The sequence below is a fragment of the Mytilus trossulus genome, chromosome 7 (genome assembly GCF_036588685.1).
Source record: "Mytilus trossulus isolate FHL-02 chromosome 7, PNRI_Mtr1.1.1.hap1, whole genome shotgun sequence".
Taxonomy (NCBI): domain Eukaryota; kingdom Metazoa; phylum Mollusca; class Bivalvia; order Mytilida; family Mytilidae; genus Mytilus; species Mytilus trossulus.
In genome coordinates, this window is record NC_086379.1 from 26,549,837 (window position 1) to 26,562,192 (window position 12,356).

The window sequence follows — 12,356 nt, forward strand, 5'->3', positions numbered from 1 at the left end:
TTAATTTTTCTTCAAACACTGACACATAAAAAATATTTTAGTCTCCACATTTTGTAAGCGATTAAATAAGAATATGAGTTGGGTTCCTAATTATGCAAATTGACCTGAGTGTAAAGGGCATGCCTGGGTATGTTTTGAATTTGTTTTGTACTCACGTACACCCCTCTCTGGAAGATATTGTTGAGTTATTGCCCTTGTTGACATTCGTTGTATGCATATGAAAGTGTTCTACAGAAGTTTTGTTGATTTATTGCCTGTTTTGGCACTTGTTTTATACATTGGAATTCTCACCATAAGATTTTATTGAGTTATTGCCCTTGTTTGCCTGTGTTGAATACATTAGGAAATTCTCTCCATTTAAACGATTGTGGGGTTATTGCCCTTGTTTGTATTTTTATACACCAGAAATTGTAATTACAACTTTAATCTGGTTCTTTTGTTATTTCAGACTACCAACCATGTAACCATATAAATATAAACCAGTACTATTAGAAAGGGAAATCCAGTTTTGACATTTATACCATTAATCTTCCACTATATATACCAATGTTTGACGTCTACCCAATGTACCTGTGTGATCCACAGAAAAACGGACCACCATGAATGAAATGGAAAGACATATTCAACAAACAATAGATAGACTTAGTTGTATTAAACAGGTATTAAAATATAGAAAATACTACTATCACAAGTTTAGGGGTCTGCTTAACTGTAAATTCATTAATATTCATTGGATAACAATTTTCATGGGTACAGTGGAACCACAAATTTAAATGATCAACGAATTACAAATTTTCTAAAAGAATGTATGCAGACTTTGCCAAAACAATGAAATCAAATAAAATTATAACCATGAAAATGCTAGATTTTCTCGATCCATGAAAATTGATACCCGCGAAAATAAAGATATGAATCCACAGTTTTTCAGGATATTATCTAAGACATGATTTTATAATGGCATATTTATGAAGTCTCCAAGAGAGAATATTCATGCAAGTTTCCAAATTGATAAATGAAAGTCATCTCAGCAGGGGTGGATCCAGCCATTTTAAAAGGGGGGGGTCCAATTACATGTCCCCATTCAAATGCATTGATCGTCAAAAAAAAGGGGGGTTCCAACCCCCAGAACCCCCCTCTGGATCCGTGCCTGCTCAGTAATATTGTAATTTTTTTCAAACTACTCAAGCAATATGATTGTTTGATTGGTTTTTGTTTTACATCACCTTAGCTCAAAATACGTATCTCAGCTAGAGCTTTAATTTATATAAATTGATATAAACAAAAAACAAGCAGTATGTATAATATTTGCCCTATTCAGTTTAAGAGTGTCTTTATTATTTATTGAAGGACACTATCTTCTTAATTTTCAATTGAATGACACTATACATGATTATCTAAACTTTGAGTTAAAGGATCATGCTACCACCATAACCACCAACCAACATGGCTATTGTTACTATAAATAGATGATATTTGATAGTGTTATTGGTCTGGTCTGTCAGTACTAATGAACTAACTAAATTCTAGGAGCATATGGCTACTCCTTATATATTTCTTGTTAAATGATAATCTCATTTTGTTTACATCAAAAGATATCAATTAATGTTTTGTAGATCTTGGAGTTGAGTAATTATCATCAGTACTATATAAATAGGGTTCAACGACCTTCGTAAACAAATCATTGTAAACAGATTGTTATTGCTAAATTCTTACACAATTAATTTATTTCTTAATGTTCTAGTAAATTGTTGATGATTTTATATGAAAAGTATTTTGATTGACAAAAAATTGTGATTTATGATTTTAATGAAACTCAAGATCTTGTTAAAATAGACAAAGACACATTTTTGAAATTCCTGGACATGGAAAGCGGTGCAGATCCAGGATTTTGAAAAACAGGGGGCTCCCTGAGTGACAAAGGAATGGTACGAGTGATACTTTTAAAAGTCTATATATATTTATCATATCTGAAGCTCCATATGACGATCCCCATTTTCCCTAAATCAGCCTCTTTAAAATCGTCAAAAAAAGTATAGGGAATAATTTTCATCCTTTAACAAGTGTTGATTGATATGACAAATTTTGAAATATAAATGACTTGAATATATATATTAAGAATTAAAGTAACTTAACCCTCTGTCCACACAATTTTAAAATATCATCTAAATTCCAATATTGTTTGGCAATGTTCATATGTAAAAGTTTTATAACTTGTTTACACTGACACCCTATTGGAATGCATTTCAATGCAACAAATAGAAATTCATAATTTTCAATTACTCAATTTCTATGATCTTTCTATTATTAGCAGATAAGATAGGCAGTATACAAAACACATAAGACTGCTAGCATTCCTTTGCCTTAAAACTAATCTGTTGGATAATTTTATATATGCCTTTGAAGTATAAATCTATTTTAATTAATTCTTAGTGTGATGATATTTGCTCTTAAAACAGTCTTTATTTCAAATATGTGGAGGTGCGCTTGACTCCAATCTTAATTAACAAGGGTAACATATTTCTCTCTGTGCAGTTAAGCTTCTTTCAACAATAAAAGCTGACCACCACGTGATACTTATAGTGCTGAAAGTGGTGTTAAATACAAATCAATAAATCAAATATGTGGCATTGTCCAACTCCTATTCAATTTTTTTTATTTTAAGTCATCATAAAAGTTGAAGGCTTTTTTTTAACCAAAGTTGAAGAAAATGGCAGATTCCCTATAAGAATCAAAATGGTGACCTCAACTGCAATCTAACATGACCTTCAATGTGTGATTTCTTGTGAGAACTATGACCTTCAATGTGTGATTTCTTGTGAGAACTATGACCTTCAATGTGTGATTACTTGTGAGAACTATGACCTTCAATGTGTGATTACTTGTGAGAACTATGACCTTCAATGTGTGATTACTTGTGAGAACTATGACCTTCAATGTGTGATTACTTGTGAGAACTATGACCTTCAATGTGTGATTACTTGTGAGAACTATGACTTATTGCTGTGGACCATCCTGCTGTTACTAATACTGGAAAATCTGACAAATATAATGAATAATTAGGGAATTGGTTGAGTTGATACAAAAGATTGGACACAAGGGATGATGATTTAAGGTTGCTTTTCAGGATAAAGTTGATAACTGCCACAATTTAAAAAATCAACATTCAGAAAAAACTAATAAGAACATTTGAAACAATATGGTCATCTTTTACCAAACTCTGGGTAATAAGCACTTGCAATCTCCTTTTCAGAAAAATGCTTATAATCTAAAAATTATTATCAAACACAGTACCATCAATTAAAAATTTTTGCTGAAATTTCAATTTGAAATTTTTTGAAATCAAAATTGCGCCTAAATTTAGAGAAAGGTTATGCACTTTTAAAACCTATATGTGTACTTTCTTTTTTTTAAATATTTAGTTTTGTTCTCATTTTAAGCCATTGATGACACATAACTTGCTATATATGTCAGGCATATTATTTGTACAAAACACTTTCTTAGTCTCAATTTCAAATTGGCATTAATTGCTTTAAATTTGAAAAACATAGCTGGCCACACCCTTCACGTTTCTTTGTTTTTTTAAAAGCATAATTAATTCCAAATCTTGAAGTAAATGATTTCCTGATAAACAAGTACAAAGAAATATATATCACTGACATATTTTCATAATAATCTTTTGATATGAAATTACCAATAACAGCTTGCAGTAGGAAAAAAACTGCATTTTCTTTGCATCTGCACGATAAGATAATTTTAATTCCTTACAAAATGCTGTTAAATCCATCAAAAACCATTAATTTATGGTGCATATCTGTTTGCCAAACTAAATTAGATTTAACTTCTGGCTTTAAGCAAAGATAAAAATATACTAAATAAAAATTCTTATTGTTTATGAAGTATAAGAAAAGATTTTTGCCAATTAGGTTTTTTTAAATATTGTTGTGTGCACTTTTTACGTGAAGAATGAGTTTGGTCTTCACCAAGCATGAACTAGATCATTAGATGGAAATGATATCATTTACAATGTAAAATATTTGTGGAAAGGTTTGTTTAAAGTTATAATGATTAAACACATCTGGAAACAATTTTGTTCTTGTTGGCTAACAAATTAAAGAAGTAGTCTACATGAGTTACTCCCCTTTATATAATTCTGGTCTGAATAGAAAAAAAATGTCAATTTAATTAATCACTTTAATCTGTCAAATTGAGAAATCTAATACACTGTTTTAAAATTGAAAAAATGTAATCAATTTTCAATGATTATTAATACAATTTAACACAATTTAACATTGAAAAACGTCATACTAGAAAAAGCGGTCAAAACATAAACTATTATTAGAAAAGGTAACGTATTAGTACATTTAGTACTACTTAATAAATCAGAAAGTTGAGACAAATTATTTAAGAGCAAGAGAAATAATCGTTTAAAACAAAAAACATTTTTGGAGGTATTTGATCACCTAGTGCCTGTAGTGTTTATTTTTACAAAACTACTCTGTTTGTATCTGCTTAAAGAATGATTTATTTACACTATTTAGTTGTTAGAACAGAAACTATTTGCACTACATGTCTGTCTGTCTGTTTAGTATTGTTATAAGTCATCAAGTTAAAACTGAGATGAATTTGTTGATATATTGACCCTCCTAATTACACACTTACGTCTTAACAGGCAGTTAGGTAAATATTAAGGTATGTTTTTAACACCTGAGCGTGAGGAGATACTACACTTTATAAAACGTAACTATTTTCTTAGTTTACCTATCTGTTATCGCTTTCTCGTAACAATTTAACTATGGAATATCAATTACCAATAATCGTCTATTTCCTGGCATTCTCCAGAAATCGGGTTCTGTGGTAGAATTGTTTTTGTATAAATATATCACAGATAATATCAACTTATGAAGAATTTAAGAGAATTAACAGGAATGGTCTGTTTTTGTTGTAGTACATCAATCATGCTTCATTAATTGTATTCTCAATGCTGTAGACTTTGACAGCCATAGCTATTTATTTGCTACTAGGAGGATGTCAAAAGTTCAATATACAATATAGTTCTGCCAATAAGTGCTGGTCAAATAGCTGTAAGGGTTACAAAGTACAGGTAAAAACATTGGGCTACTCAAAGGGATATTCATCAATGGCTTAATTACAGAATCCTGTCCTGTTATTATTTCTTTTAATTCTACTGGTTGTATTGAGGTTTTTTTGCGATTTGTATTATTAAAATTGTAGCTAGTTTTGATTGAGCTGTATAATTATACGAAATCTTCAAAAACTCAATATAATCTAGTTCCATTGAAATGACTATTTTTTTTCTAAATTACTGAATTGTTTGATTGATTGAACTTTTGGTGATTAATGCCACATTCAGCACAATTTGCAATCAGTTTTATTGGTAGAGGAAGGCAGAAAGAACACACACCTTTTAAGGATAGACTACCAAATTGGAGTCCAATGCATCTGCCATGTGGAAGGTTCAAACTTGCAACCTCAGAGATGACATATTAGTCATACAGTAAACAAACTATTCTGAAAACTCTTTCTTTTTGTTTAAATTAAAAGTTCAGATATCATTTGTTTTTTGTGTTGCTGCCTAATTGAACTGTTCTCCAAGTCTACTTGTTTCTGATCGACTTTGTTTCAATTTTGTTTATTTTTATTTCTTTCTAAATTCATTCATTAGACATTGATAAAATTAAGAATGAAATGAACATGAAAAAAAGACTCCGAAAGAAAATGGTAACAGATATTTTTGCAAAACTTATCTCCCTCATGCAAAGCTCTGATTCTTTTCATGGATTTGGCTATACTTTTTGGACCTTTTGGATTATAGCTCTGATTCTTTTATATTAAGCTTGGGATTTCAAATATTTTGGCCACCAGCATCACTGAAGAGACATGTATTGTCGAAATGCGAATCTGGTGCAAGAAAATTGGTACCGTTAACTTTATTACATGCTTTGTGAATTTTAATATCTGAAAAGGAATGTAAAGCTCAGTCTATGATAGTAAGAAGTTTTATGTTTTGTAGTCTTTGCAACATCAGTTGTTTTTCATGAACCAGGACTAGTCTTATGATGTTCATTGAACAAGGAAATGTGATATTATGAGTGGGTCATGTATTTCTTTTTTGTAGATGAATGACTTAAATCGTTCATTTTCTGTTTCAGCATTTGTCTTCCCCTACAGGGTTTCAGAACGCAGCACGTGAGCTACTTGAGTGGTGCTCAGACTTAAGAGCTTTCCAGCCTCCATTTGAAGGCAGTCTCATTAGCTGTTTAACAGTAAGTTATATGTGACAATGTCATTATGTAGATATAGTGCTTACTAATATATATAATATTTTTATCTATATCCTTCCTTATATGCCCTTACCTAATGACATTATGTTTTTTGGACTGTGCGTCCATTTGTCCATCCGTCCGTCCAGCTTCAGGTTAAAGTCTTTGGTCAAGGTAGTTTTTTATGAAGTTGAAGTCCAATAAACTTTAAACTCAGTACAAATGATGTGGTCTCTAATTTGAATTCCAAATAAGAGTTTTGACCCTTATTTCAAATTCTACTGAACATAGAAAATGATAGTGCAAGTGGGGCATCTGTGTTACTATGGACACATTCATGTTTATTTTGCTTTAAATATATTTGTGATGTACCCCAGAAGTTCTTTGCAATAACTTTATTGCAGATTGGAGAAAAATCTGTTTCAAACTAAAATTTCAAGAATCTGAATGGATCAAGTTTATCAACTTACCATTTTAAGAATGGATCAAGTTTATCAACTAACCTTTTCAAGAATGGATCAAGTTTATCAACTTACCATTTCAAGAAAGGATCAAGTTTATCAACTTACCATTTCAAGAATGGATCAAGTTTATCAACTTACCAAAGTATCAAGAGTCGGTAATCAAAGAATAGAAATAAAATTAAGGATGAAATTCTTAACCTACTGGGTAGTTCAAAACTAATCAATTTTATTAAGGTTACACTAAAAACTGAAATTTGAATATGAATCATTTGTGAAAAACAATTCTTGCTCAAAAGTGCAAAATTTTATGTTTTCCTATTTGTTGGTGTGAAAGAAAATATACAATTAAAGAACTTTTATTTATCAAATTTCACATTGCGGTATCATTATTTGAAATTAAAGTTAAGTCTCTATTCTCAGTTTTAGTCGTAATTTACCGTGAATGTATCATATATTGACTATGTAATTGTATATGTAGCTATAAACAGTGTACACATCTTAACAGATTCTTAACAAAGCAAATATTTTCTGTAACGGTTTACAAAGAGAAAGAAAATTGAAGTTAAAATGTTTTGTCACCCTTCGATATTTTATCTTGTATTAAGTTAAGTGTAAAAAGGCATTTAAATCATGATGTAAGAGGGAGTCGCAACGGGATATCATGTAATACAATAAATATTCACAATTGTAAAAAGATTTTTTTTAATGCGTTCTTAAATGACAAAAGTGTAAAATATCTTATAGATTTCAAAATCTAATTTAGTTAAAATGTCTATTTCTCGCTTTCAAAAAAAAAAGGACACGATTCTGACAAATTGTTCTCAGCAGCCCCTCGTTTGAAACCCTCTCAAGATCAGTGGTAAGCAAACAATGCTTAAAAGATAAGTCATTTTAAGGTAGATTTAAACCTAATGATAACTCTTCATGTATTTTAAACTTGAAAGTCTCCAACGCGCAAAATGAATCAAAAGGTGTTACATCGCAGTTTTTACCTATTGACGTAAATTACTTGAATGTACTCGTCATGATTCTCTAATAATCAAAAGTTTAATAGATTTATTGGGGATGTGTTGCTTGTAATGGCAGGAATTTATAGAACACACCTATTACAAATTTCTATTTACCTGTGACAAATAACGATTTTCTTGTCCATTACATAACTCTTTACATCACCTGCGGAGATTTTTTTTGTTACATCTCTGCTACAGTTATTGGAAAGTGAAGCAATTAATTTGAAGTCATAGACTGATAATGATCTAACACCCGCCATTTTCTTTTACCCAAGCTCCACTGGAGGGGTAAAGCTGTTTACCAATTCCTGCCAGTATTCTTTCTTCTCTCTGTCTATCTACGTCAAGTTTCTATTTTATTTTTCTCAGCAACTAAAGATTGTTGATACTTTATATTTTGTTACAATTTTTAATCTGGATAAGCTGTTTTCGTTTGACAGGTTTCTGATCCCTTCTCCATCTTCTTCCTGTTTGGTGCATACATACAAATAAAAGTAGATATGGGGTATTCCCCCAATGAGACAGCAACCTGATGACAGCTAAAAAATGTTGAGAGGTCAATATATGGTGACAATCATGCCAATTGCTGATTGACTAGGATTGCCAGTTTTCCTTATGAAAGGAAGTGATTCTCTAGCTGCTAAGATATAGCCAAATGTGGCGTTAAACACCAAGAACCAATCAATCTATCTAAATTCCTGGAATAGTAGAAAAGTTGTAAAAAAACTTGATCAACTGGTTGTTGAAACTTCTTGTAAAATTTGATAAATGTAAATAGGAAAATTTAGATTTACCACTTGTTAACTGTTATCTGCTCTTTGGTCGAATTGTTGTCTCTGACAAATTCCCCATTTCCATTCTCAATTTTATTTGCACATTGCATAAGAATTTTTGCCTGGAAATTTTGCAGATGCTATATCATAAATATTTGAGTTTTAAGGTATTGCTACGTTTTTTTTTGTCTATGGAAATCCCCCAATGAGGAGAGATGATCTGCATTAATAGGTACTATATCTTATTTCAGTAATAAATGACAATTTTAAAATTATTAATTTAATTACTTTAATTAACCATGACAAGGAATTAAAATATATTAAACATAAATTATACTAGTTATTACTAGAAATTCTGTCACAAAAACACTTCATATGGAAAAAAAACATTACTTTATTATTAAATCCAATATTGTTTCTACTCGTTTCACCTTCAAATATTGATAGGTTTTGTCATCGTTTAGGATATTTCTGTATGAAATATTAATCAAAACATTCTGCCTTCTAACTGAACAAAAATCAATTTCTCTATGTTTGTTGAGCTCTGTCAAATAACTATCTGAAGTGTTGGGTAATTGTGCTCAATTATATTATCTGCCTCATTTGGTTCAAATGTCTGATTATACAGGAACTTCTTTATGTAATTATATTATATAATAGATTGGTGATATTTAGGAACAATCTCAAATGTTTCATTTATGAAATTTAAAAGGACAAATGATGGTTAAGGGATTGCAACTAAATTATGTTATTTTCATTAAGACTATAACCTATTATGGGCCAAGCCTTATATTTGAAAAATCTGGGCAAGTTCTATTAATAGGGGAGTAGGAGTAACATCTAAAACAGAATTAATTCCATTCTCTAAATGTCATTTGTCAATTTGGTGAAATTAACATTCAATTCTATCTATCAATGGCATTATCTCAAACAACCTGATCAATATCATTCTTACGCTTAATTTCATGTAAGATCACAGAATAATTTTAATTCTGAGGGCAAATAAAAATGTAAAAGGTTGCAAAGTGTGTTAATGTCATAGTTATATAGACATTGACTCACACAAATGTCTGGTCATTTAGGTTTTTTTATATGTTCAACAGCTTGCATATTTGTTTCATTTCTTCATATATTTCTCATAAAAGAATTACTCATAAACATTAAATTACCCATCAGTCTAATTAAGCTTGAAATAATTCTGAAATAGAGTCAAGGTTTTTTTCTATGATGGCTGCTTTAGAAAGCCTGCTATTTACTATTTTCACAATAATGAAGAAAATTGTGTAGTATGAAGATGGATAGGGAGACTAGAACAACACTTTTGAGAGCAGAACAACACTATTTAAAACAAGACAACACTATTTAGAATAGGACAACAAAACACAATTTAGACTAGGACAACATCATTTAGAACAAAGCAACACTATTTAGAACAGAACAACACTATTTAGAACAGAACAACACCATTTAGAACAGAACAACACTATTAGAACAAAACAACACTATTTAGAACAAAACAACACTATTTAGAATAGAACAACACCATTTAAAAGAGAACAACACTTTTGAGCTCAGAACAACGCTATTTGAAATAGATCAACACTAATTCAAACAGAACAACACTATATAGACCCAAACACCAATATTTAAAACAGAACAACACTATTAGAACAGATAAACACTATTTAGAACAGAACAACACTATTTAGAATTGAACAACACTCTTAACAGATTTTTTTTCATTTAGAACAGAAAAACACTATAAGAATAGAACAACACTATTTAGAAAAGAATAACACTATTATTATAAATTAGAATACAACAACACATTTGAGAACAGAACAACATTATTTATAACAGAACAACTTTTGAGAATAGGACAACACTATTAAGAACAGAACAACATTATTTAGACATTATAGCTGATGCTGAAAATGCACAAGGCTCATATCACAAAGTGTTTTTAATGTGTTGGAGGTGTAGAGCTTTTTAATCCTGAAAAGAAAAAAACATTTTAGTACAAATGCACCAACTGTATGCTCACACAGATAATCTAGCATAAAACTTGTCAACAATAAATTAACAAGCTTATTTGTATCTTAATCAAAAAAATAAATGTAAGGATATACTTGTTAAAACATACAAATAACACAATTCTGTTGACACCTGTCATGTTGTAGAGGTGATTCTTAACATTTTGTAATGACACGATTATAACATAATTATTATGTAATTAAGACAGAACAAGGTCAAAGTTGACACTTCATTAGAATTTACATACATTTTACATTTATTTCAGTCAGAAAGCTATAAAATTTGTCATAAATTTAACAAATTGAAACAAACAAGCAGTTGCTTATCTTGATTGCCTAGAATTATCTGATGGCCCTGGTAATTAGGTAATAAAATACGAGGTGCATTATGTAAAAAAAAGTTACCAAAGTTTATAATACAATGTAGAATATTTAGTTTTCATAAAAAAAACTGCTTACAGTTCAATTTTTTTCTACCAGATAACAAATCCTGTTAGCTTTTCAAACTGGGTTTTAACAGAAAGAAAGAACGTAATTTAAAGATCATAACTTTTCTCACATTATTCTTTTATTTTGTTTTCAAAATTTAGCTCATATAAAAGTAAAGAGATAAATAAAAAAATAAATATTTTCTTTGACATATTTGTAATAGATTATGTTTTAAAGGGGAGACAAAGTGTGATTGCCACTAAACAAGACATTAAATAAATCATTTGTTCAATATAATTTCTAAGAGAGTTATTTCCCCTGATAACTCACAAATTCTTTAAATGTGTATTAATTTAAAAAAAAAAAAAAAAAAAAAATATTTTCTAAGAATGGTAGGACAAGTCTGGCCCTATTTTGTTCCAGTGGCAGTCTAAATTTTGTACTTTTCAATCTGGTGGGAAAACTTTGCAGAACACTACCCTTTTATTGTATTTTTCATTATATGGAAAGAGACATTTGAAAATTGGTGTTAAGCATGTAACAAGCAATCAATCTAATTTAAAGTATTATGTCTTCTTTTTGTTACATCCGGTCTGATCTAGTTGACATGTCCCCACTGTTCAGCATCTAATATTTCATCTGTATCTAAATAACACGAAAATAGAGAGGTTTATATTCTTTTTAACTTGTAATTGAAATATTAGCGATGATCACCTTTCTGCCTGTTTTACCTTTTAACTGATATGGTATTGTCTTGACTTTTACCTGAGAATCACTTAATCATAAAATTCAGGTCATCAAGGGACTACATGATCACTCTAGAACTTCACTGATGTGTGCTGAAGTATGACCTTTAACCTTACAATGAAAACCAATGTTCATCTTGCAGGTGGTGAAATTATACTTTATGTAATAGGTTATTCAGTTTAAAAGATATATGTTCTAAATTCTTAAGATGTTTTCATTGAGATTTTCACAGGAAATTTTACAGACTTTTGTCTGCTCTAAAAAATATAAAAATTTGATTGACAGTTTTGGTTCAAAAAAAGTTTGTTTTAACGACATTCGATAGGTTTTGAGTAATATACACCAGTAGGATTAAGCCTGGTAAAGCTAGTTTACATTGTTACATAACTTATTTAAAACTTTTATTTATAAAATGTTGTCATTTTTTATATTTTTTTAAATGTATGAAACAAGATTAAATTGCCAGATTCTTGTAAGAGTTATCTTTCTTTGCTAATAAAAACTTTAATTTTAACTTTTTATTTAAGTTATCTTTCTTACACCAGAAATTTGCTAATTGGCCCAAGAAAAAGTGATAACTTTTGATCTGTTATAATTGGAAGTTTTCAAACTAATTTGT

At 29.8% G+C, this 12,356-nt stretch overlaps 1 protein-coding gene across 3 annotated transcripts in view; it reads left to right on the forward strand.

Moving 5' to 3' along the window:
• Positions 1 to 12,356, forward strand: part of LOC134724852 (zinc finger MIZ domain-containing protein 1-like) — a 195,838-nt gene that overhangs the window by 109,867 nt on the left and 73,615 nt on the right. For all 3 annotated transcript variants that reach the window (XM_063588147.1, XM_063588145.1, XM_063588146.1), the window contains 2 exons: positions 449 to 659; positions 6,171 to 6,284. In XM_063588147.1, coding sequence (XP_063444217.1) covers positions 600 to 659; positions 6,171 to 6,284 — 174 coding nt within the window. In that variant the 5' untranslated portion in view covers positions 449 to 599. The remainder of the gene's footprint in view (positions 1 to 448; positions 660 to 6,170; positions 6,285 to 12,356) is intronic.